Source organism: Petaurus breviceps, unplaced genomic scaffold (assembly GCF_028583685.1).
Source record: "Petaurus breviceps papuanus isolate PSGF00001 unplaced genomic scaffold, PetGlider_PUasm1.0 90769, whole genome shotgun sequence".
Taxonomy (NCBI): Eukaryota; Metazoa; Chordata; class Mammalia; order Diprotodontia; family Petauridae; genus Petaurus; species Petaurus breviceps.
Window position 1 is genome coordinate 16,221,757 of NW_027187341.1, and position 27,404 is coordinate 16,249,160.

General features: G+C 43.1%; 1 protein-coding gene across 4 annotated transcripts in view; it reads left to right on the forward strand.

Annotated features, from left to right (window-relative positions):
- Positions 1–1,665: 1,665 nt before the first annotated feature.
- The window catches only part of COG3 (component of oligomeric golgi complex 3), a 208,365-nt gene continuing 182,626 nt past the window's right edge, over positions 1,666–27,404 (forward strand). For 2 of the 4 annotated variants that reach the window (XM_069068716.1, XM_069068715.1), the window contains exons 1-2: positions 5,350–8,867; positions 19,201–19,347. In XM_069068716.1, the coding sequence (XP_068924817.1) occupies positions 8,478–8,867; positions 19,201–19,347 (537 nt within the window). In that variant the 5' untranslated portion in view covers positions 5,350–8,477. Of the gene's footprint in view, positions 1,847–4,020; positions 4,194–5,349; positions 8,868–19,200; positions 19,348–27,404 lie in introns of those variants that run through there. The other 2 variants (XM_069068717.1, XM_069068718.1) reach the window with 2 other exon arrangements.

A 27,404-nucleotide genomic window follows, 5' to 3' on the forward strand; every position in this document is an offset into this window, starting at 1 on the left:
TTTTATCACTGAGAAGTCTGAGACTATTTGGGGGAATTTTCTCACTTCAACAATTCAACAGAATTTTGTTAAGTGTGTATTATATGAAAGCATTGATAGGTGCTAGGGATAGAGCGATGGGCCCGGAGTCAGGAAAACCTGTGTTCAAATTTGATCTCAGACACTTAATGGCTGTGTGACACTGGGCAAGTCACTTAACTTCTGTTTGCCTTTTTCCACTGGAGAAGGAAATGACAAACTACTCCATTGTCTTTGCCAAGAAAATCCCATGAGTAGTATTGGGTATGCTATGGTCCATGGGTCATGAAGAGTCAGATATAACCAACAACTGAATAATGACAATGGGTTATAGTGATAAATAAAAGAAGACAGAGCTCCTGATGGGAGCCAAGATCAAATATAATACATGCTCAGAGTATGGTGGAAGCAAAAGAGAGATCCAGACAAAGTTCTCTAGGAAAATTGGAGGAGGGAAAAAATTACATTTTCACTTTTCTTGGCTCACAACCCCTCTGTGAAACCTGAGAAAAAGGATGCATGTGACCACTCAGCATATTGAGACCAGAGCATTTGCAAGCTCACAGTTTAAAAAGGATGACAAGAAGACAGAGCTTCCTGAATGAACAACCTTTAATAGTGAAAATATATACAAATCTCTGGAGTTCTTGTGCAAACCATTCCTATCATGAATATATGAGCTCATTTGACTGAGACAGCCCTACAGGTGTCTTAACCTGCTGCCCCCTGCTGGTGGAAGGTGAGGTTACTATTTCTCCACCACTTGGTAAGTTAACTGCCTGTTCTTCATGGCTCTCCACTGTCTTGTAGGTTACTTAACTTCTGTGATCAGGACAAGCATCTTTCCTGACGTCTTCTCTGTGAACGTTGAGGGCAAACCTCCACACTGCTTTTTTTCTCTCTCTCTGGCTCTTTTCCCCTTCCATTATTCTCTACTAGTTATCAGCACCTCCTTGCTCCCTCTATATGAATGCCTTTAAATGGGTGTCACTTATTCTCTTCACTTATTTAAGTGGAAAAGGGAGGAGGAAGGAGGAACATCCCAATACTCACTACACAAGTAACCACACACATTTACTATAGCCCATTCTATGACGGTGGGATCGTACATTCATAAACTCAAATGCAATTTTACTATGTCAACTCGAATGGTATCTATGGAAACTGTGATCAATGCTTTATTTCAACAAACATATTGCCAGAATGGGAGTAATACAGAAGGTTGGAAACTACAGTCGCATTTTTCACTCCCGATGCTTCAGGGAATAAACTAATCACCAGCTGGGACCAGGAAGACATTTCCCCTGAAACACATTGTGTGTAATTAGCTCCATTTTGGAAGCCTCTGCCTTCTTTGGGGAATAGCCAGCATTTGTCACTGTAAGAAAAGGGCACCAGGTTGATTAGTCCGTCCCAGAACAATAATTCAGTAGGCTGGATTGGGAGTATGCCTCTCAGGCCATGCTTATACCAAATTTTAAGACACATGATTCTACCTCCTGCTGTACTGTGTTAGCTTCTACACTAGTGTTGTGCAAGATGTGCATGCACCTCACTGTTAAAACAGGGATGTCAACTCTTTGTTGCCATACAAGTCTCTTGCAACATAATCTGAAGCTTTTAATCTTATCCTACCATGTGACTACCATTTTACCCAGTCATCATCTGGGTAAATTTCTCAATTCATTTTTGCTGATCAGGAAAAAGATGCCATGGAGGTTATGGAGGACACTGACCTGGCTATTCTTCTCCCTTCTTTCTTCAAGCAGGAAGTCATACAAAGTGGAAGGATGCAGGAAGAAGGTAGGGAGCTGGAATCCAGTTCCAGGTGGGCGTAGAGAAGGGGCTGGGAGGGCATGAGTGGTTGAGATGCTTCATCTTTTATTTTCAGTAGAATGCAAGTTCCCTGAGGCAGGGACTGCCCTACTTTTGTCTTGGTATCCAAAGTGAAGTGGTATGCTGGAGCCAGCTCCAAATAACTTGGAACAGCAGTCAGCTAAATTTTCAGGAGTTTTTTGAGCTATTTGTTAAAACCAACCAGCATTTACTAATAGCTTTTGTAAAGTGACACATAAATATGTATGTATATGCACTTATGTGTATATACATAGATATACATACATGTGTGTATATGTATACACATATACACATATGGCAATTGGGGTTAAGTGACTTGTTCAGGGTCACATAGCTAGAAAGTGTCTAAGGCTGTTATATGTTGTTTTAAAATAATTGGTACCAACCACAGCAGAGTATATTTTCAATACATTATTGTCTACATTAAATTATTGTGGTCTTAATAATGGATATTTGAAAAGGAACTTAATTGTATCTTATTCTGAGGTTGTTATTACAATGCTGGGAAGAAAGTCTGGAGTAGTTATGAAATTGTCAGAAAATTTTCCTAAAACTATACCCAAAGGGCTATAAAACTGTGTATACCGTTTGACCCAGAAATACCATTTCTAGGTCTGTATCCCAAAGAGATCATAAAAATGGGAAAAGAACCCCCATGTACCAAAATATTTATAGTAGCTCTTTTTGTGGTAGCCAAGAATTAGAAATTGAGGTGATGTCCATCAATTTGGGAATGGTTGAACAAGTTATGGTATATTAATGTAATGGAATACTATTGTGTTATAAGAAATAATGGCTTCAGAAAAACCTGGAAAGACTTATATGAACTGATACTGAGTGAAGTGAGCAGAACCAGGAAAACATTGTACACAATAACAGCAACATTATGTGATGACTAACCTTGATAGATTCAGCTCTTCTCAGCAGTGCAAGGATCTAAGACAAATCCAAAAGACTCATGATAGAAAATGGGGTCCACATCCAGAAAAAGAATTATGGAGTTTGAATGCAGATTGAAGCATACTATTTGCTCTCTCTCTTTTTTGTTTTCTTTTTTCTTTCTTATGTTTTTTTTCCCATTGGTTCTAATTCCTCTTTACATCATGACTAATGTGAAAATATGTTTAATATGAATGTATATTTAAAGGCTATATCAGATTGCATAGTGTCTTGAGGAGGGGGGAGGGGAGGGATGGGGAGAAAATTTAAAACTCAAAATCCTAAGAAAATGAGTGTTGAAAACGAAAAATAAATAAAATAAAATAGCAAAAAAAAAAAAGAAAAATTTCCTAAAAAACCCCCATCATTTGTCATTAAGTTATGTATTACAATGATTACTTGATAAGTCAATATATGAAATAAAGCATGCTAATCATTTAAAAATATTTCAGGATAAATATATTATATTTATCGCCAATCTAATAAAAATAAGACCAAGCTCAAAATTATAGCTAAAGAATTTGAAACTGAAATTGTTATGTTTTGTAGAGTACTGGGACTGAGATGGGTAGCAAGTAGTTTGGGAGTATTATATGTGTGTGTTTCTTATTCTTATTTTCTTATTGGTTAAAAGATTAGCTAATACTAATTTCCTGTAAGGCCTTGTTTTAATGATTCTCTCTTATCCTGTAAGCACATTGTTGTTGCTTAAGTATGGACAAAGTATGTTGCTTAAGTATGGAAAAGGAAGGTGCTCTTTTTCTTTATTGTAATAAGCTAATCGATGAAGTCAACTCACCCCCACTTAAAGCCTGAGGATGCTTTGAAACCTGAATGAGGGGCAAATCAGTCTCATCCAATCAACCAACACTTTAGATTAAAATGGAGAATGCCCTTGGATGAACTGAAGTGACTTTGCTTAGGATAGGTATTTGGTTAGACTGAGGAGACTTAGTTATATCCTAGGGATGACTAAGATAACCTAGACGTCATCTATAACATATCAAACTAATTTAGAAACTGGATAATTCTAGAGGTTGGAGTTTGGCATTTCAGTAAGACCCCGGAGAAGGGCCCATGGGAGTGGAAGGAGGAAAAGAAAGATTTTTGCTGTAAGTTTCCTTCCTCTCTCCCTTTTGGCCAGAAGAGGACCATATGAGCTTCACAGTCTACAGAAGATTTTAGACTTTTCCATCTTTCTTTCAGGCACCTCTGGAACAGTTGACTGCCATGTCTACATTGGGAGCTAAGGACAGATTGGATACAGTTTCAAGGCTCCACAAAGGAGGCCAGCAAAGAAGTCACATTATGCCTAAGAGGAACTTCTTGAGTACCTGCCCCAACCAAGGAAAGAAAAAGGCTTTCAGCAAATAGGAACCGTGAGTTACCTCTTTGTCACATATGCTAAGTTTGAGCCCACTCACCCTTGGACACTCTGTATGGACTGGTAGGAGAGTGTGTTACAGACTTTTGGGATAATGCTTTATGCCAAACTTTTTTTTTTTTTTTACTATATTGCCTTGATAAAAATATTCCTGTTGGAAAGATTTACACAAACTGATGCTTAGTGAAGTGAGCAGAACCAGGAGTAACACAACATTGTATGATGACCAACTTTGATAGACTTAACTCTTCTCAGCAATGCAATGATCTAAGACAATTCTAGAAGACTCATGATGGAAAATGCTATTCATATCCAGAAAAAGAACTATGGAGTCTGAATGCAGATCAAAGCATACTATTTTCTCTTTTTTAAATTGTTTTTTGTTTTTTCTTTCCCAAGGTTTTTCCCTTTTATTCTGATTCTTCTTTCACAACATGACTATTTGTGGAAATATGTTTAATATGATCATGTATGTATAACCTATATTAGATTGCATGCTGTATTGGGGAGGGGAGAGGAAAGAGGAGGGGAGGAGAAAAAAATTTGGAACTCAAAATCTTATAAAAGTAAGTGTTAAAAACTATCTTTGCATGTAATTGGAAAAAATAAAATACTGTTAAGTGGGGAAAAATATCCCTGTCTAAAAGGTACTTGGGTCTGGCTGACTAAATAATAATCCATCCATGATTTTGAGGGATAGCACACTGGTGGGGGTTTAATGAATTATATGAAACTAGAAATATATCTCCCAGATCCCTCAGGCATACCCATAGAGCCCTAAAGAGTTGTTGTATCCTAATTCTGGGGGACCTGACTTGTCAAAGCAAATGGGAGTGGGGATAATTGAGTCAGAGCATTTTCTTTTTCTTTTTTGTTTTTTAAATTAATTAATTTTTAGTTTTCAACATTTACTTTTATAAGATTTTGAGTTCTAAATTTCCCCCCCTTCCCTTCCCATACATGTATGATCATATTAAACATATTTCCACAAATAGTCATGTTGTGACAAAAGAATCAGAATAAATGGGAAAAACCTTGAGAAAGAAAAAACAAACAAAAAAACAATTTAAAAAAGAGAAAATAGTATGCTTCGATCTGCATTCAGACACGATACTTCTTTCTCTGGATGTGGATAGTACTTTCCATCATGAGTCTTTTAGAATTGTCTTAGATAATTGCATTGTTCAGAAAAGTCTAACAAAGTTGGTCATCACACATTGTTGCTGTTACTGTGTATAATGTTCTCCTGGTTCTGCTCACTTCACTCAGCATCAGTTCAAGCAAGTCTCCAGGTTTTGAGTCAGAGCATTTTTGACACTGGAATGAAGTCATCTGACCTTTTGAAAACGAAGGATCATAGAAACATATGAAGATAAAAAGGAACATGTTTCTAAGCACACGTTTTGTATTATCTTTTTTCACAGCTGCTAATGCCCAGCGGCAGATTTGGTGGATCAGGGCAGGTTATGAAAGGTCATGACAGGTCAGAGGAGCTGGGGATTCATGCCTTCTAACTTCAAGGGCTAACAGCACAAAAGACTCAAATCAGATTGCGGGGCTGCTTTGCATAGGCATAGCATATAAACAGTAAAAAAAAAATGCATGGCGGGTGTTAGTGGTGGAGGGAACTAATTGTAAAAGGGTGAAGATACTCTTCTTCCTCATTGCCAGAGACAGCTGCTGAGCTTGGGAACGGAAGCTGAAACTATTGGGTGCACAAAATTGCTAGTTACACATCTGCCTTTTATTTACACAAAGACCCCCAAAGGATCTTTATTCCTTTCCCACCCCTTCCCCATTCTTTCAAGTTCGGTTTGAATGAGGAAACCTCCACTTAAGTTCACTACAAAGAGGATGACTAGGCATTCTGCCTTTATGCACACTCTCCTAACATCCCAATAGGGAGTTATATCCCATTAGTATTGTATTTTACCAGATGTTGAAAATATTTTAAAAGATTTAGCAAAATAGTGTTTAGAGGAAAACAGACTAAGCCCAGATTTAGGTTGGCTTGAAACAAAAAGGATTTTTGTCAGTCTGGATTAGATGGAGATAAATGGTAGCTATTTGAAAAAATGTTTAAATGCAACACAGAATCGATATAATTTCAATAACCTTGTTGGTCAATCTTGTTGGTTTATTTGTTTATGTCATATATAGTTAATACCTTAAGCTCACTAACCATGCACAGGACCTTGCACAAAGTAGGCACTTAATACATTTGTTGATTGAATGAATAAATAAATGAATATATTCTAGACAAGCTAGATAGCAAGTTGCTATGTTTTCTACTTCAGCCTCTGTATATTCTCACAAGCTGTCCCCTATGCCTGCAATATATTTTCTCTGTCCCTCAAAATCCTAATCTTTCTTCTAGGCTCCAGCTGCATGAAGCCTTCCCTTCCCTATTCAGTTTTTCTTTTAGTGTAGTCATTTGTATGGGCAAAGGAAAGGGATAGTGAACACAGAAGATCTGTGTACATCTTGTCTGAGTCACATACTGGCTGAATGACCCTGGACAAGTCTCTAAACCTCTCAGGCCTCTATGCACCTACCTCTCTTATGCTCCAAGTGTCAAAACAGTTCTTGAGCTGCATTGGAACAGAAATTTCCTTATTGGTGTCCATCATTTATGGAGATTTTGCACCTCTCTAGGCCAGAGAAACTTAAACTCCTTGGAGCAGTTTTTTGAAGCATTAAGCTCCTTGAGGTATTGGGTTTTTTGATTCTGACTTTGTAGTACTTATACCAAATAGGATTTCTATAGTGCTTTATAATTGGCAAATCTTTAATCTTCACAACAACCCTGGGAGATAGGTGCTATTATTATCCTCATTTTACAGATGAGGAAACTGAGGCTGGGGGCAGTCAAGTGATTTGCCTAGGGTCACTCAGCTAGTAAATGTTTGAGGATAAGATTTGAACTCAGCCTTTCCTGACTCTAGGTCCAGAGCTCTATCCAATGTACCTCCTTGTATAGTGATCTACATAGAGAAGGAGCTTAATAAATGCTAGGATTGACTTCTGTAGGCACCTAATGTACATTTGTTAAGGGTAGAGGACCTATAGATAGGCAAAGCTCATTGTTCATGGTTAAAAAAATAAATTCTTTTGGGAATATGTGTTAGGGCTGGACAGGGTGGTCAAGTTGAGTAATTTTATAATATGAAGTTACTTTATAAATATACCCCATATATTTTAAATATATTTATAATTATTTTATGGCTTATTGAATATATTATAAATGTATTTGTAATAATATTTTATCACCTAAATATATCATAAATACATTTATAGGAACACATTTTGATATACCAAATAAAATAAATGTATCTATAACATGACATAACACAACATAACATATTATGATATGAATGCATTTATAATATATTTTATGATATATTAAATGTATTTTATGTATTATAATGTATTTATAACAGACTATGATATATTGACTATATTATGAACACATCTAGAATAATGTTATGATATATATTACAAATGTTTTTATAAAAACATGTTATATGTGAATAATATGTACAAATCAATGTTATGATATTGCAAACATGCATTTATTTGTAATATTAAATGTTGTATTAAATATATTAGCATGTATTTATAATTATCTACATTATTACATATTAATCATATTATAGATGTATTTATAACAATATACAGTGGCATATTAAGCATACTCTAAAATATTTAGGGCAATATACATGTTTACATGTTATAATAACATTATACATGTATTTATGACAATCTATTAAGTATACATGCATTTATGATATCGACAGCAATAATATATGTATTTATGACAGTACATGTGATGATATATTAAACATTTTATGCATGTATTTATAACAACGTTATATATTAAAATAATGTATTTGACAGTCATGATATAGTAAATATACATGTAATTATAATGACATGTTATGTATACAATACATATTTATGACAATAGATGGGATGGCATATGAAGCATATTATACATGTATTTATAGCAATACATCTTTTGCTATGGTAAGCTCGGACGCGGGTTTCAAGGGCTGAACCAGCAATGCCACGGTAGAGGAGCCCTAGGGGCGTGCCGGGGCTCAGGACGCCCCCTGCCGGTGACATCTACCAACAGTTTCCAGTGTTAAGTGACTCAAGCAAGTTCCCTCAATAAAGTTGTTGGTATTGAAGAAAGGGCTTGGTCGGGGTGGAATTAGTTCCGGTTCGGCCGGGCGCTCGCCTTACTTCCGACCCAAACGGAAATGCCTGTGCCACGTCCATGTTTGCCCTCCTCCTCGCCTCGCCCCGCCCCCTCTCGCTCAGAAGCGTTTCCGGGGCCAGGGTGCTCCGCTCCGCCCACCGACGCTCCGGTGCTGTGCTGGAAGTTCCGGACTCCCGGAAGTGCCCGCCCCCGAGTGCGTACCCGCGGCTCCCCGTCTCCCCGCGGCTGCTGCTGCAGCTGCTCTGGGCCCCGGCGGCGGCGGCGGCGGCGGCGGCGATGGCGGAGGTGCTGCTGCTGCCGGAGGCGGCGGCGGGGGACCGGGATACCCGGGAGAAGCTCGCCCTGTGGGACCAGAGGCCCAACCCGGCGGCGCCTCTCACCGAGCGTCAGACGGACTCCGTGCTGGAGCTGAAGGCGGCGGCGAAGAACCTGCCGGTGCCGGCCGAGGTGAGAGCGGCCGGGCTGGGGCTGACCCCCGTCTGCTGCCTCGGGCGGCAGCCTCCGTGCCCTTCCCCGGCCACGCTGGCAGCCCCTGCCCGGGCGGTTAGGCCCCGGCCCTGCCCTTCGTGGGCGCTGGGCGCTGGGGCCTCTCGGCTGGAAGGCCTCGGGCCCGGCTGCCCTGAGGAAACCCCACCTTGGTGCAGACCCCTTCTCCCTTCTCTCTGCTTCTTGGACCCTCCGACCGGGCCCCGGGTCTTTGCATGCCTCCTGCTCCTTCAGTGTCAGTTCAAATCCTAGCCTCCGCCGCCGAGCCTGCGCCCGCCCCTCCCGCATTCACTGTGTCCCCCCCGTGGATGATGGTCTAGAGGAACCGGGGCTGGCCCGTCTGACCCCTGACCTCATTCCCCGCCCCTCCTCCTGACGCCCCTCACACTGTGGACACTTGTCACCTGTTTGTCAGCCCTTTTCCTTCCCCTAGTCAATCATTTCCAAGTTTTGGTGTTTCTCCCTTTGCAGTATGTTTGTCTCTTCTTCTCTGGCACTCCTATAGGAACCCCCTTTACCTGTCCTGCTGCAGTAGCCTGCTGGTTGTTCTCCCTGACCCACATCTGCAACCCCCACCTATCCTCTGCTGCTGCCCTCTTAAATTCATGTTTCTAAAGTAGAGGTCTGATTGTGTCACCCCCTTCATTGAATGAACTCTCCTGGCTCCCTGTCCCTTCCAGGATCAGACAAAATCTTCTGTTTGGCTTTTAAAGCCCATAACCTGGCCCCTTTTTACTTCCTCCCACAGTACAAGATGGAGGGACATCGGCCACTTTGCTCTTCCTTGAACACTACGCTGCCATCTCAGAACCCTGGACATCTGCACTGGCTGTCCTCCAGTCTTGAAACTCTTGCTCTCCTCATCTTGCCCTCCTGCCTTCTTTAACTTCCTTTAAATCTCTGTTAAAATCGCACCTTCCGCAAGAAACTTTTCTAGCTTAATCTTGGTACCTTCCCTCTAAGATTGTCTCCAGTACACTGCCTTCCTGTTACAGAATGACTACCTGCTACTCCCTCACATACATGTTCTGGTATAAGAATAATGATAACTCACATTTATGTAATGCTTTGGAAACAATAAAAGACAGCTAGGTGGTATAGGGGAAAGAGAGCTGAGCTTGGAGTTAGGAACACCTGAAGACCCCATTCAGATTTGGCTTCAGACACTTAACTAGCCGTGTGACCTTGGGCAAATCATTTAACCTGTTGGCTCAGTTCCTCAACTGTAAAATGAGGATGACTTCCCTCCTAGTTGTAAAGGATAAATGAAATAATGTTTGTAAAGTACTCAGCACAGTGCCTGGCACATAGTAGGTGCGTAATAAAAGGCTTGACACGATATAGTGAGGTCTTAATAAATGTTGACTTACATATACACGTGTAAGTAAGACATAGCATTGGGGTCTAGTGGTTATGAGGGAGGGTGGAGAGATAAGTCATAAAACCAGAGAACTTTAATATGTAATTACATGTTATAACGTAGCATGGTAGTGTGGGGTGGTAGAAACAGCTTTGACTTTGGACTTAAGAGATCTGAGTTAGAACACTTGCCCAACCCTGGTGGCTGGGGACTCTTGGGCAGGTCACTGACCCTCTCCAAACCTCTTTCCTCGCCTGTAAAATTAGTTCACTTGTTAGCTTTGTTAAGTGTTAATGTGCCAGGTTCTGTACTAGTCCAAGGAGTTGTTACCAAAGGCTCCTCAGCAGTCAAGGAGGTTACATTTTAGTGGGACGAGTTTATTCAGAAGTGGAAATAAAAACTACATGCAAAGTAAATGCACTGCAGCTTCTTTGGGGGGGGGGGGGCGTGGGGAGGCACCAGCAACTGTGGTGATCAGGAAGCTATCCATAGGAGGTAGAATTTAAGCCTGAGCTGTGAAGGAAGCTGGAGGATCTAAGAGCCAGTGGTGAGGAGAGGAGGGGATTGCCTTTGGGCCTTGAGGGGACAGCCTGTGCAAAGGCACTGAAAGGGGAGATGAAATAGAAAGTAAGGAGGCTATAAAAGTGGGTCAGTTTGGCCAGAATGCAGAATGTGTGAACAGGAGTGATGTGCTAGTCTGGTGCCAGATTGAGAAGCATTTTAAAGCTAAATAGAGAAATTCCCATCTTATCCTAGAGGCAACAATGGAAATTCTCGAGCAGAGAAAGGAGTCTATGTGATCAGACCTGTTCTTTACGAATAGTTTGACAGTCTTTTGAAGTTGGATTGTAGAAGGGTGAGATGGAAAGCAGGGAGACCAATTTAGGAAGCTATTACAATGGCAGTGAACTCAGGTTCTTTGAGAGTAGAGGAGGTGTCTGATGCAAGAGATGTGGAATTCTATTGACAAGACTTGACAGCTAATTGAATATGGAGAAGATATGAGAGCATGCCTATATGCTGTTGAGGATACCTACAAGTTTGTGAACTTAGCTGACTGGAAGGATAGTGGACAATACTTGGAATTAACTACCTCACAGGAGTGTTGTGACAAAAGTGCTTTGTGTACAAATGTGAGCTAAGAAAGATAATACCCCGGAGAGCCCAGTGCATAGCTCTCCAGTGGGACAGGCTTTCTTTAGGACACTTGTTATGCCACTGGGACCTGCTGGGTGCCTGCTTGTATTCTTGCCACTGAATCATCTCTTTCTGTCCTTGGTTAATTCCCTGAATTTACACATTTTGAGATTTCCTAATGGTGGAACAAAGGATAATAACACTGCTCACATTTTTCTTCTTGGGTGCAGGCAGAATTATTTGGGGATATTTTGCTGTAGGAAATCCCTCTATAGGTTTCCATATGCTCCTCTGGTAAATGTCACTCTTTTTCCTGTAGGATTCTGTAAGGTAGTGAGTGCTGGGAGATATTAGAGAAGATTAAAATTAACCGTGTTGAATTAATATGACAATTTGCTGACATATAAGTTATGAAGGTAGTATGATTGTGTAGTCCTGAAAATTATCACATAGTCTTATCTCAAAGCAAAGCAAATACATTTGTTGAATTATAAAACATTAAATAATGTGGATTTTCACTTTGAGGGCTTCATATTATTAACCTCGTTGACTATGAGCACGTCTTTGTAGTTTATAAAAATAAGAAAAAGGGACAGTTTTTCCATTTAGGGTGAAATTAACTTTTCAGTCTTACATATGTTGACTTACAAGTAAAAATGCCATTTATAATCAACATTTGTTACTTTTGATATCACTCACTTAAAAAAATTTTTTTTTTTAAAAGATTTTGAAGGCCACGGGCAAATCAGAATTGTAACTTCGCTTCCTGGAACCTATCCTCGAATTTTAGTTGCTAGGAAAAAAAATCTTCCATTCTATCAGGCTCTGCTTGGGGAAAGCAGGTGAACATTTGGTTTCTCTGTCCACCTTCCAGTGCCCTGTTAAAGAAGATGCATTCTGTGAAGTATAGCTACTAAGTAAATGATGAAGCAGGCTCCTTTTGGCTGTCATCCCTGACATGAACTGGTAGAAAGTTTGAGAAAGTGGCCTGTTACTCTTGGCTCCCCTGCATTTTATGTCTGGTTTTGCCTCTTTGTTCCTGAACCAGGGTATGGAAGTAAGCCTTGACTTTCCCCCTACTATCACATGTCATAGGAAAGATTGCTAGACTGGGAGAGAGAGATTCAAGCCCTGGCCAAGTACCTTACTGAACTGCATAAACTTGCATACGGAATCCTTTCTGAACCCTAATAAATACTTGCACTACCTATCTCACAGGATTGTTTTGAGGAACAAATGAGACAGTGTATATTGTATATAACAGGGCTTCATAGTTTATATACTGTTATAGTAAAAATAACTCATTTACATATAGCAATTTGAAGTTTGCAAAATGCTTTAAATCGATCATTTGATTAAATGTAAGTTATTTTCTCATAAAAGTAGCAAGAGAAGTTTAGAATAAAGGAACCTATAGCCATAGGCTTCTACACTCCCAGCTCTTGGTGGCACAGTATGTTTAATTTTTCCTCCAACTCTTCAAGTCTATCCAGCTTGAAAGGCCCAGTGGATAGAAAGTACTGTTCTTGAAGTCAGGATGACCCATGAGCAAGTCATTTAACCTCTATGACTCAGTTTCCTCATCTGTAAAATGGGGATGATAATATCTGTAGTACTTGTACCTCACCAGATTCTTTTGAGTCTCTAGTGAGATAATGTCTGTGAAGCCCTTTGCAAACTTTGTAAAGGTCAGTTATTATTTTAGTACTTGTCATTAATTTGAAAATGTTCCTAAGTTAGTGAATTTCCCTTGGTAGAATGAGCTTTGCTGATTGTAAATTTGTTAACACTAGCACTGAGGATTTATTGTTTTTTCACTCAAGAACTTTGTAGGGAAAATCTGTTGGTTCAACTCCTACAGCTCACATTTTCCTCAGTTATGTGATTTCCATAGAGAAAAAAATTGCATATATATATATATATATATATATATATATATATATATATGATGTATGGAATCCTTTGCAATTGCATTTTGATTCATGTGCTACCTTTAGCACTGATGCTGGAAATAGACTTCTGAATAATTAAATTTTAATTTTTGCTAAAATTAACAGATGTTTCCCAGTGGGATTTATACCATTTTAAAATAGAATTTTCATAAGATAAAGTACTTCCTGCATTGTTTCTGAACTGGGAGGACGGTAGTATAACAAGTTGCTACCAGTTTGTACATATCATAAAATCATTAACTTTTTTATAATTGCTTCCTTCTTTAAATGAAGCTATTGTCTTAGAATAGAATTCTATATTCTCTTTAGTATAGAGAATATTGGTGGTACAGCAGGTGTAGATGGGTTATTTATACCCAAGCCATAATAGGGAAGTGAGTTTTCTTTCTAGTTATTTCAGTATGGCATTCAATAAAATGTTAAGATAGTACCTGAAACTTTTGAATTCAATTCAAGACCCTTATTAGGTGCTTGCTGTGGTCAAGGAAAGTGCTGTCCTGGACACCAGGGATGCTTGTTGATCTAGGATCTGTTCTTCCCAGAGCAAAGCAGATTGTAAGCCATCCGTGCCTTTTCTTCCTATGTAATTTTTATTCATGTTTTTCTATAACTCCTCTGTGGAGGATCTTCCAGGTACACTGGAGACTTTCCTCTGGTTCTTTTAATATCTTGTTGATACAGATGCAGCAGAGTATGTATCTTTCATTGTTTAGTCTTACTACATGATTAGTCCTTTTTTAGTCACAGATTTCTGTGGTAATCCACGTCTAGACATTAGGGACACAACATGAAGTTTACATTGGGGGATAAGATAAAAATAAAACTTTAAACACAAAATAAATATTACTGGGACAAAGAAGAGAGCCAGACAAAATATTCTAAGAAAATTGGGGAATGGAGAGAACACTTGATTGGGGATGGTGTGGGGTTTAGGGGGCCATGGGAATAGGGAGGGTAAAGAAGAGAAGACTGTATAGACAAATGCCATATTAGCTAGGCCTTGAAGGAAAAGTAGGATTTCAACAGGCAGAGAGTTGTGGAGGGGTGCATGCCAGGAATAGGGGACAGCCTGTATAAAAGTACAGGGGCTGGAAAGGACAAGTTCTAGGGTGTTTGAAGGTCAGTTGTGTTTAAAAAAAAAAAAGCCTGGAAAGATAGTTTGGGACTGTATTATAAATGACTTTGAAAGGCAAAATAGTCAGGTTATATTTCCTCCTAGAGGCATTGACAGCTTTTGATTAGGGCAGTGACTTGGGTAGACCTGTGCCCTAGGAGATTATTTTGGCAGCTGGTGAAGGTTGGATTGGAAAGGTGAGAGAGTTGGGGCAGGAAGGGAGGTGGGGAGAGGCAATCCAAATGTTGGGGGTGGGGAGTAAAGAGGCAGCAAGGACCTGAACTAGGTGGTTTCAAATAGTTTGAATAGGAAGGAGGACAGATGGAAGAAGTCAGGGAGTAAAATGGACAGGTCTTGGCAATGGACTCAGTGGAGGAAAGAGGGGTTAAAGGGGACTGGAACATTTTGAGTCTTGATGACTGGGAAGGTAGTGATATCAACAGTACAAATAGGGAAATGGGAGGAGCAGCAGATTTGTTTTTTCTTTTGAGGAAGATAAAGAGTTCATTTGGGTCCTACTGAGGGAAAAGGAAAGGCATGAGTCAGAAAGTCATGGAGGAGGTAGAAATGCAGAGCTGGAGATTTCAATCTCTGTTTATTAATTCCTTACCGTCAAAGATATATTCTTGAATCCAACCCAAATTCCTCAAGCATTTTCAATCATTTGCCCTTGTTATCTTAAATTTTATCATTGTGTTGAAAATTTTATTGAAAGATTTTAATGACATTTTAAATGCTTTTTTTTGTGTTTATTGACTTTTTGAATGCTCTTTGGAAGTAGGTTTTTTGGAGGTAATGTGTTACAACCAACCCACTTAATGCATAACCCTCCTAGATTTATTATTTAGATATTAATGAATAATAATAGTTCATATTTGGTATTTAGTATTTCATATTTAGTTCCTAGAGGGCTTTCTTCCCAGCAATCTTTGAGGTAGTTTCTGTTATCCTTATTTTGTAGATGATGAACCAGGACTAGAGGAAGTTTAAGTGATTTACTCAGAAACACAGCTAGGAAGTGTTTTAGCCAGGACTTGAGCTTGGATCTTTGGACTTGAGCCTGATGTGATGCTCCTTCCATCCAGCCATATCAGTCCCCTGTTCCCTCAAATTTTAAGTTTCCCTTCACAGCCTATCATGAATTTATTTAAACCTTTTCTTTGAAGTTACAGTATCATTTTGTATGAGTTTTTGGCTAATGAATTCACATTTTTCTAATTTGATATATAAAATTATATTCTCCTTTATTTGATCTAAGTTAATGTCTTTCAAGCTTCAGTGGTGCCCCCTAATTCCAAAATGCAATGAGCAATCTTGTGTTCATTCTTGTGACAGTTTGTATCTGGGAGTCTGGGAACAGCTCCTTTATATGAATGCCAGTGACTTACTTGGGTGGGTTTTTTCCCTTTTCTCTCATCTCTTCATGGATGAAGTTTAAGCTAATGGTAGCAAGAGAAAGAAAAGAAATAACTTTGCTAAGTGTAATTGAGTTGAGTTGAAGGAAGAAAACTATAGGCTGTGAAACTTTCTGGCTGCTAAGTATCTCTTTATACAACCCTGTGTATACCTTTATTATATAAACATTGATTGTATCCTAGTTCAGCTTTCATCTTTCTACACTTAAAAGCTCTGATTAAAACTTCTTTTTATATGGCAGTACCGCCATACATTTGATATTTTAGTTTTTTTTCCTGACATCTCCAGCATGGTTGTGTTTTTCTTTGAGGTGTAGTTGCTAAAATACATAGCATTATCTTTAATCCTCTCTTACCTCATCTGTAAAAATGAGGAGAGATGGTGATAGAGTACTAGTAGTTCAGGTCTCTTCTAGTAGTCTGGCTCTTGTTTTGGGGTGGAGACAACCTCCCTTTGTACAAAGGGAGGGGAAATGTTTTCTGTTTTGCCTCCAGTGGCATTCCTGATGATACTTTGTTGTCTCTGGGTCTGGAGAGGCATATTGAGCTGATGTCTTCAGGTAACACTTGTATCAGGAAATAAAATCATGGAGGGCTAGAAGGGATTTTTGGAGTTAATTTAGTTTGATCTGTCCCCTGCCCTCCAAGATGGGTCAGGTAGCTGTAAATTCCATCGATTGCCTCCATACTTAACAAATTTAAGTGAATAGGTAGTTTTGAGAAAGCTCTTTAGATTGTCGATTTTAATCTGGTGAGTATAGGCTAGTTTCTGGAGGAATGAATGAACAGATGAATTTTAAAAAGCACTTATTAAACGCTTACTAAGTGCAAAACTTTGTGCTAAGTTCAGGTGATACAAATAGGTAAGACAGTCCCAGCATTTTTGGGAGCTCACTTTCTAATGAGGGAGAGAGCACATATAGGAAATTTTAGCTGCAAGTTAGAGGGAATGACCCTGTGGTTCTTAAAGTGGCAAAGCAGATGCTGTTGTTGCTTATTTAATGACATTTCCACTGATGACAGCATATTTGTTTCTGATATCCAACCATTTGATAGTGACTTTGGTGGTGAGAGTTTTTTTTCTGGGACTTCAGTAACTGTGGCTGCTGCAGTACATGTAGAGGATGTCAGGTCTCATCTCCACCAGGGTTATTGCTTTGAAAGATGGCTAAGGGAGAAATGGGAAGGGATAAGAACCCTGGCAACTAAAAAGTTGTGGTGGGCCACTAAATGGGGGCCACTAAACCCTGCATAAGGATCCTTTCAGGCTGCATGTTGACTTAAGAAAACCACATATTTACATTATCTATGTTCTTTTGGGTTTTTATTCATTTTGTTAACTTTTTCCTAGTTACATTTCAGTCTGATTCAGGCTCTAGGGAGTGTTGTGGGTTGTGTGTTTGATGCCTGTGAAGTAAAGTATCTCTGGAAATTAAATGACGTCGGAAAGAGTGCTAAACTTGCAGTCATGGAACCTTAATTTGAATCCTGGCTCTTCACTTACTGCTTGTGACATTTGCAAAATGAGGAGATTGAATGAGATGTCCGCCAAGGTCTCTTCTGACTCTAGAGCTATAGTCCTGTGATGCCTAGCAAGTTATATGACTAATGCTGTGGTCCTAAGATGCTGTGTTGTTGAGTCCATTACAGAGAGGGAGTGGATGCCAGGGGACATAAAGTTGTACTATCCCTTAAAAAGTTAACCCCCTTGGAGCTTTATGAAATATTTAATATTCAAATAAACAACAACTTGATTTAGGCATTATCCTTATTTTGTAGATAAGGAAACTGAGGCTGGGAGATGTTAGGTGGTGTATGGATGGAGGACTGGGCCTGTAGTCAGAATGATCTGAATTGAAATCTACACTCAGGTACTTATTAGCTGTTTGACCCTGGGCAAATCCCTTTAAAAAACTGCCTCAGTTTCCTCTCCTGTAAAATGGGAATAATAATAATAGCGCCTATACCCCAGAGTTGTTGTGAGAATAAAATGAGATAATTATAAAGTGCTTAGCATAGTACCTGACACATAGTAGGCACTATATAAATGCTTATTCCCTTTCTTTTCCCTTCCCATGGTCATACAAGTTGTAATCTTGGTGGGATTTGAGCCTAGCTCTTCTAACTAGAAGAAGTGATTGACACTGTTAAAGGCCACACTGAGGTTGAGAGTGATGATTGAGAAAAAGCCATTAGGTTTGGAAATAATTTGGCAACCAAGAGATTGTTAATAACTTTGGAAAGAACAGTTTCTCTTAGAAGATGAGGTTAGAAGCCAGACTGCAGGAAGTTAAGAGAATGAGAGGAAAGGAAGTGAAGGATTGTGTGGTAGATAACCTAGCCTTCCCAAGGACTATCTGCGGAAGGACTGAGACAAATGGACTGATAGCCAGTGGGGATGGATGGACCATGTGAAGATTTTTTGAGGATGTGGGAGAGTTTGTAGGCATGGGTATGTTTGTAGGCACTAAGGAGGCAGCCAGTAGATAAGGAGATAATTGAAAATAAATAAGAGAGTGGAGATGATAGAGTGAGCAATCTTCTGGAGAAGATGGAATGGAGTGGGATCACTTGTGCTGGTGGAAGGGTCTGCCTTGGCAAGGAGAAGGACCACCTCTTCATGGAAGACAGGGAGGAGAGAGCGGCAGGAAGGCATTTGACTGGGCTGAGGAAGAGGAGAGAAGAGGAGCACTTAGTGAATGGGCTCAAATATGTGGCCAGGTTCTCAGGTGAAAGGTGGGGGACGGGGGAGATGGGAGGTTTGAGGAGGGATTCCAAGGTTTAGAAGAGGTGGGGTAGTGAGTGTCAACAAGCTTCCTGACTGTAGACCACACCCCTAGCTCTTCTCACAACTCTTGTGAAAGCATGTCAGTCATCACAAGGGGAATTTGGTGGGAGAGTATGATCAGATGAGCACACATTCACTTTCTTAACCTTAGATTTCAATTTCCTTGTCTATAAAATGAAGCAGTTTGGACTAGATGATCACTAAGGCTCCTTACTGCTCTAAATCAATGATTCTATTTGAAAGATAACTTAAAATGAATGCAGACTCTTGGTTGTACTTGTGGGTCATTTTTGTGTATGAAATATAAAATGTGTATCATAAGGAAGAAATGAAATGTCATCATTAGTTTCTTGTGGTATGACCCTGTTTTTAAACACATTCAACAATGCCATGAGATGCTTGCTATTAATGACTATATTTCTGTATCTTAAAAGTAATTTCAGGTTGGTAGGAAATTAGTTAGCCCAACTTGTAGTTATATTGAGAGATTTTTAAAAGTTATTTAAATATCTTTGTGGCCCTTTACAGCTCCCTATTGAAGACTTGTGCAGTTTAACATCCCGATCATTGTCCATCTCTCTAACTTCAACGGTGCCAGAATCTACAGAGGATATTCTTTTGAAGGGATTTACCTCTTTAGGCATGGAAGAAGAAAGAATTGAAACTGCACAGCAGGTAACTGGCCGCAGTTTGATTAAGGGGTATATTTTAGACATTGTAAGTAATGTCAAATATAGGGTCTCTGGCTTAAAAAAAACTGTTTTTTGAAATGTTATTTTGAAAATACTTAGAGAAAACTCATGGGTTTATGTCACTAGTGACTAATTTTTGAATGAATAAAAACTCATCATTTCCCAGTCATTTTCTAGATAAGTAGAAATATATATGTATTATTTTGTAAGAATCTTTTTTAGTCAATCTAGTGGTGAATTTATATCATTTTAAAAATTAAATTTTAATTGATGCATTTTTTGATCATTCACACTGAATTTTAGTTCATGAGACAAAGACTTGCTTAAAAATCATCCTTTATCGGCTGGATGGTGTAGTGGATAGTGTGCTGGACTTGGCTTCAGGAAAAAGTGATTTAGATTGTCTTTCAGACCCTTGTATGACCCTGGGCATGTCATGTCATCATCATCATCATCATAATCATCATAACAGTCCTGGTATTTATTTATACGGTGTTGCGGGCGTTTACCCTTACAACAGATCTAGACGACTAGCCCTACGGCCCTCTTACTTACCCATCCCGGGTCTTCGGTCGTCACCGGCCCCTCACGGGGAAAAAACACCAGACAGAAGGCGGAGGAGTGAAGCGGGGTGGTTTATTCTTCAGCAGTTACATGGCGGAGAGAGAGAGAGCGAGCCCTCTCACACGAGAAAATATATAGCAAGTCCGAGCCAATCATATCGCAGTCTTACATTTATGGCCTTATATGGTGATCACCCCATGGCCTTATATGGTGATCACCCCATCAAGCTTATACATATTCATTCAAAGCAACCATGGCACCACCCAAAACCCCTCCCCCTCCCCCATCAACTCCCCCTTTTTCTTTAAAGCAAACGATAATCCTATATGCCAAAAGAATTGACAGTGCAGGCTGCTAAGCTTCTCGCTACAGGCGACACAGGTGACCATGCTTCTTGCCCGAAAGACCACGGAAAAATCCAATTACCACTCAGGGGTCCTGTCCCAAGGACTCTGACGTGCGGTGCGGGGGCCTCTGGCTTAGGTCACCTCCGATTCACTCGAACCTTACCCGTCGTAGGACACCGACACTCTGGGTCCTGTCTTAGGCGGCTGAGGAGGGAGGAGTTGCCCGTCATGGAGTCACCCCCGTCTTACCCCAGGTGTCACACGTCCTCCATGGCCTGGAACCATACCTGAGGATCTCCCCCCTCTTGGAGGGTAAAAAGGGCCTGTTGGGTCAGAAGCATATAGCCATCCTGACGGCGCAGCTTACAAACACAATACAAAAGCAAAATAATCACAAGAACAAACACCACGGTGGAGGAGGTTAAGCCTCCCCACTGTGAGAACCAGGATGTAACATCATGCAGCCACCTAGACAGTCCGGAGAGAACGGCAGGATCGACAGAGGTGGAATTCACCGATGCAATAGCCAGTCTTAATTGTCTTATCTGTTGTTCGTATTCGGCGGACCAATTGCCTAGGAGGAGAGCGGAAAGTTGACGGGACAGGTTAGCTGCTCTAGTAAAGTTCTCATACAAAACGGGAGTAACACATAAACCAGGCATACGCAGAGTACATCCAACTTGGGCTACCTCCCAGAGGACATCAACCTCCTCCTGAATCAGGTCCACCCTCTGATTCAGAAGCATCATTCCGGTATACAGATGCCCATTTATTCCCTCTTGGGCTGTCAAGGCCATGGTAACGGAGGCGCTCAGATTGGCGACCGCCGTTGCAGTCGGCACAGCATAGGCCAAACTGGCGGCTGCTGCAGCAGCCGCAGCGGCAGCAACAGCAATGGCGGCAATAATGGCAGCAGAAATACCGAAGTCTCTTTTGGGCCTTAACTGCAAAGCAGAGTTGGTAATGTTAAGTGGCCAGGGAACCCACCGTGGGAGGCGGAGGACAACTGCCAATGGGAACGCTTGAGCATTCCAGCAGGAAGAATAAAAGCAGTCATTCTTACATTGGAGAAGAGACTCATTGTGTCCTGTCCGATTGGAAACCAAAAACAGAAAGGGTTGCCAAACACAGACAGGCGTGGGTGGTATCTGTACGTGCTTGACTGGCCTTGACATATTAAAATCGAAGGGGTCCAGTTCTGTCCATGTACCATTTCCCCACCCCATGACCCCGCCCAACAGCATGGCCATGGGGCGCAAATCCAAACAAGCGCCCCCCTCCCCACAGAGCAACCACAAATCAAAAGGGTTTGCAGTGACCCCAGGATCTTCATAATGAAGGTGACGCGAGTTTATATCGGAGGTAACAGTGGACATAAGAGGTTTAGCATCTTGGCAAGTCCAGTTGGTTGCCACACCCGCAGTAACATTACCAGAAGGGATGGGAGGGGAAAAGGTAAAAAACGGGTGCACAGGAACAGCTGCGGGTGACTGGCATTCTGTCCAGGGCCAGAAGTCCTTGTGGCGGGAGGGCCGACAGCGAGGCTGGGCGCTGGGCTGGGGTCGCCACTCCCCTCCGCCCTCTCCACAAAGGAGACCACTGTTATCCTTCGCTCTAATCATTGTGCGGGCCGGCCAAAGTCCTCTCAATAAGGAGCCGTTCACCCTCTTGCTTGTAAAGTTGAGGCGGTCAGACCACACAGCCTCTTGAGGAAACAGCCCGACACATGGTGACAGTTCCGGATCGACTGTGGGTGTGATTTGAAAACATAACGTCCCATTAAGTGATATTGTCCTGTTACTTTCCACCGGCCTAGTGTCGTTGTTGAGGTGCAGAACAGGGAGCTTAAGGGTGTTGTTAACTGTAAATAAACGAGGAAAAACTTGTGCCGAAGAAGTCACAGGCATGGGTCTCGGGAAGGTGGAAAGCAGTCCCCAGCGTAATTCCGTCACGGCATTCTCAGCAAGGAGACCCAAGATGAGGAGGGTGAGTCGACAATCTGAAAGACAAGAAGAACAAGAATTCTCCTCACCCCCCAACCTGTCGGGGGTGGTGCCTTAATCAAGATCCCTAACTTTGTGAAGGGGCACCCATTGCTGTACCGCTGTTGGGTCATTATTTGGAAAAAAGGAAAGGTGGCCGGGCCTTCGTCCAACCACTTTTACAGGGCCGTGCCATTGGCCCCCCTTATCCTGCCACATTATCCTGGAACCGGGCAGTGCCCGGCTAGGTGCGGGGAGGGTCAATGGAGAAGAGGTGGTGTTCTCACCGGAGGTGCTCCAGAACCTCATGGCGGCAGTGGTGCCGTCATCTCTAACTTGCAGGAAATTTAAGGTAAAGACAACCTGGGCCAACTCTTGACGAGTGACCGACCTGCATATTCCCCCTTTCTGTTTAAACAGGACGGTCTTAAGTGTACGGTTTGCCCGTTCAACAAGGGCTTGCCCGGTAGGGTTGTAGGGGAGGCCTGTAGCATGTTGAATAGAAAATTCAGTACAGAACAAGGCAAAAGCCTTGGAAGTATATGCCGGGCCATTATCAGTCTTTAAGGCTAATGGCACTCCTAGGATAGAAATCATTTCATAGAGATGGGCAATAACAGCTCTGGTTGACTCACGAGGCTGCAGGGAAGCAAAGACAAAAGATGAGAAGGTATCAACACAAACATGGATAAACTAGATGTGTAACATCCATTTGCCAAAGCTCATTGGGGGCAGTACCTCGGGGGTTAAATGCGTCCTCCTTAATGCAAGGGCGGAAGGGGGCACACACAATACATGACCGGACAATAAGTCTGGCCTCGCTCTTCGGCACACCATAAAGAGCCCTAAGAGACCGAGCTGAGATATGGAACTTAGTATGTGCCAACTGTGCAGGGGAATCTTTCGGGGGGGGGGAGGGTGGGGAAAGGCTAACTGCGTGGAGGGCCTGGTCCGCTTGTGCGTTCCCAGAGTAAATGGGACCCACAGCAGTAATGTGCGACCGAACATGCAGCACATAAAGAGGGTGGCGCCTAAGATGAAGTAGCTCCTGAACCTCTTGAAGGAGCCTCAAGACCGCAGTGCGCGGAGAAATATACGCGGAAGGGAGGCGGGGCAGCATGAGGGCGCAATATTGGCTGTCTGTAATCAAATTAAAAGGAACATCAGCATATAGCCGAAGGGCTTGTTGCACAGCAAACAGCTCATTCTTTTGGGTGGATGTGTATGGAGTATTGAAAAGCCAGGTGTGGGGAACACTCGGATCATGAACTACTGCGCGGCGGTCCTTTGTTGCATCAGTAAAAACATTAGGGCCCTGCACGGGCACGCCAGACACCACCGGTATAGGGGGTCTCAGCTCCAAAGAGGCAAACATACGGAGCAAAGCAGGGCGAGAGACCTTACAAGTCCTCACCGAAGTCAGAAGGGTCGCCCAGGACAGGGACTCCTGGGCTAAAGTCATGGCAAGCTCCGGGGAAATGGAGCAATTCAAGGCAAAGTTGCACCCAAACAGGCAACGACAACGATGTAAAGCCTGAAGGGCAAAAAGGCAATAAGCCTTCCATTTATCCACCAGGGACGCCTTGCTCACCTTTGGGTACAACCATTCTAGACATCCCTGCTTTTGGAACAGGCAGCCCCACTGTGGGCCGCTGTCACTCAGTACTTGGAAATAAACTGGAGAGCCGGGAATGTAACGAGTCAAGGTGGTCTGGGCCCTCTGCAGAACCTCCTCGACTGCCTGAACCGCTTCTGGGGTCCAACTCCTAGGGGAACTCAGCGAAGAGTCTCCTCGGAGCAGCTCATACAAAGGTTGCATCACACTGGCAGGCAAGGGGGCTGTGACTCTAATCCATTGGAAGGCGCCGACCAGCCTCTGGAAGTCATTCAAGGTCTTATAAGCACTCAATTTGATAGGAGGCAAGGTTCTTTGAACAGCACTAGCGGTAATCCTGTGTCCCAAATACTCATAGGGGGGGTGCCTCTGTACCTTCTCGGGAGCTATAACAAAATTCTGTTGAGCCAATGTCTGCATCATGAAGGAAAGGCATTTCTGCACCTTTCCAGCTGTAGGGCCAGCAACAAGAATATCATCCATGTAATGGATAATTATGAACTCTTTGTATTGATCCCTAATTGGCTCCAAGATCTGGGCGACATAGAACTGGCAGAGGGCAGGGCTATTAGCCATTCCTTGGGGCAGAACCTTAAACTGAAACCTCTTAGAGGGAGCCTGGAAATTTATAGAGGGTACAGAAAAGGCAAACTTCTCCCTGTCCCCAGGGTGCAGGGGAATGCTGTAAAAGCAATCCTGGATATCAATGACTGCGATATGCCAATTTTGGGGGATAGCTACGGGCATAGGCAAGCCAGGCTGTAATGAGCCCATCGGGAGCAAACAGGCATTTATAGCTCTGAGGTCTACGAGCATCCTCCATTTTCCTGATTTCTTCTTAATGACAAAAACTGGGGAATTATATGGGCTAAAGGAGGGTTCAATCCTATCATCCTGCAGAAGGGAGCCAACAATTTCTTGTAAAGCAGTGAGCTTCCCGGCTTTAAGGGGCCACTGCTCAACCCAGACCGGGCGGCTATTCGTCCAGGTCAGTTTCGGGGCGAAGCTCAAATCGAGAGTGGTCCCTATCCATTTCCCGGCAAGCAGTCCGGGGTTACTAAGGAGAGCTGCATTTGCGCAAGGACATCCCGCCCCCACAGAGCATAAGGCAGCTCGGGGAGACACAAAGGAGTGAACCTGCCTGCATTATCATCCACCGACCACGAGAGGGCACGAGCCGATCTCTGAGCTCTCTTGTTCCCCCCCACTCCCTGGACCGGCGTGGATGCAACCATCAAGGGCCATTCTTTCCTCCACTGATCCAAATTAATGACTGAACAATCAGCCCCTGTATCAATGATCCCTAAGATCGGATAATTCTCAACATGAATAATCAAAGTGGGACGGTTCAAAGTGATGGAACGAGCCCAATTCAATTGGCAAGGATGCTGGGATGAGGGGCCGAAGGGAAACGCCTTAGCAATGATCTGATCAGCCCGTATGGAGACGGGGGTGCAGTGTGGATTAAACAGGGTCAACATTGCCTCCATATCCTCTGCTACTTGGGTGGGGACCTCAAAGTCAGGAGAGCCTTCTAGGCCGGTCACTACAGCTGGGTGGAAAGGCAAATGGGCAGGGACTGTTATCGCCTCTCCAGGGGGAAGTGTAAAGATGGAGGGTTGTTTTCCAGGAGAGGCCCTGACTCTTACAAACTGAGGATAATTGCCGCTTAACGAGGATGGGGGAGGGGCCCTGCGGCTGGGCCCCTCCACCCGCCGTTTCCCTGCGGTTGAGATCCGGGGGAGACCCCGGTCTCCAAAGGGGCTTGTCCGCTGCCCTGTTTATTCTTGGCGCGACAAAACCGCGCTATGTGGCCAAGGCGTCCACAGTTAAAACACTTAGGAGGTGTTCCCCTGGAGGTGGCTTTGCACTGGGCCTTATAATGGCCGTATTGACCACATTGAAAACAAGCCTGCTTGCCGGGACCTTTCTGGGCTGATGAGCTGAGTTGTTGTATAGCCGCCAAGAGGCTCTGTTCCCTCTCTGTATTCGAGACTGTCAATTTTTCCAGCGCCTGTACAAGCTGGCGGTCCCTATCCTGGGCAGTGCAAACCAACTGTGCAATCGGATTTTCCGGGGGCAGGTCCATTAACTTGTCTATGACGTCCTCCAAGGGGCCTCCGATGGCAGGGATGCCACCGCAGCTGCCTCCCTGGAGCGCAGGCCTTCCTTAACCAACTGCTTAATGAGTATGTCCATTCCAGGGCCGCTGCCTAGGGTCCTATGGACCGTCTCCTGAACTTGGTTAACAAAAGAAAGGGGGGTCTGATCAGGTCTTTGTTTCAGGCCGACTAATTTAGGGCCCCCTGTCATACCCTTGGCAGAAACCTTCTCCCAGGCCGCTATGTGTGCAGCCTTGACATCATCTAATTCTAACTGCCCATAGGCTGCCTGCACGGCCGGGTTGGAAAAATGGCCAGTGCCACAAATTAAGTGCTCAGTGTCTTGAGGGGCCCTGCCGGGTCTAAGTCGGGCCAAATGCCGGGCCTCCCTCTTCACTTGTGCCTGGAAGGCAAGATGCATAGCAGGGTCTAGACAGGACATAGCTAGCTCGTCAAAATCCCCCGGGGTCCAGGGGTGAGCGGTCACTAGGTTCATAAGTAGCCTCCTAACATAAGGTGAAGAAGGGCCATACTTAGTCACCGCCTCTTTGAACTCTTTCAGTGTCTTATATGGGATGGGAGAATGAGTACGCTGACCCGTAAGGGGATCAGTCAAAATGGGATAGACATCCCGAGAGGCGAAGTCCACCTCCGCGCCCGCCTCCGCCGCCACACGGAGGCTCCGCCTTATTAACCCCTCTCCCTCACAAATATTCTCCTCTCGCCTTTTCTCATAATGAGGAGGCGGGGGCGGAGGGCAGGGAGGGGCGACATCAGCGAAAGACGGGGCAGGACAGTAATTGCCTGGCAAACAGGAGGTGCTTGGTGGCAAGGCGGAGATAAAGGGCGCGGAAGTGGGGAGCACGCCCCCTGCATCCGTTTCCCCTTTGTTCTCCCGTCTCTCCCTCCTCTCCCAACGTGAGGGAGTGTCCTTCCGGGTCCTTCTTCTCTCCCTAGATCCCTGGGCGCCATCTTGGCGCCCACTCCTTTTACCTTCATCTTCCCCTTCTGAACTGCTAGCGGAACTATCCGCCGCCTGATTCATTACCACAGCTCTTAAGTCCTCCCACGGATATTGACCGAAGCCCCCTGGGTCCTTCAATTCCTTATTCTTCCCTTTTTCTGACTCTGAATCTGACCCGGCTAATGAGGAGCCTACCTGTGTGGCCAAGGACCGGGAAGCGGCAATCGGGGAAGGATTCAATGCCGCGTCCACTATCTTAAAGACCGAAAAATCGGTGGGTGTTAGCGAACCAGGGCAGCCATTTTCAAAAGCCGCCATCTGCTGTCCCACAACTCTCCATCTATCGGCCTGTACGCCGACATGCCTGACCCAAGGGCATATGTCCCAGATCTTATCTATAAACTCCCTACAGGTCTTAATGGGGATTTTTGCCCCCCTTTGGGCGCAGAGCTTATAAAGTTGCGCC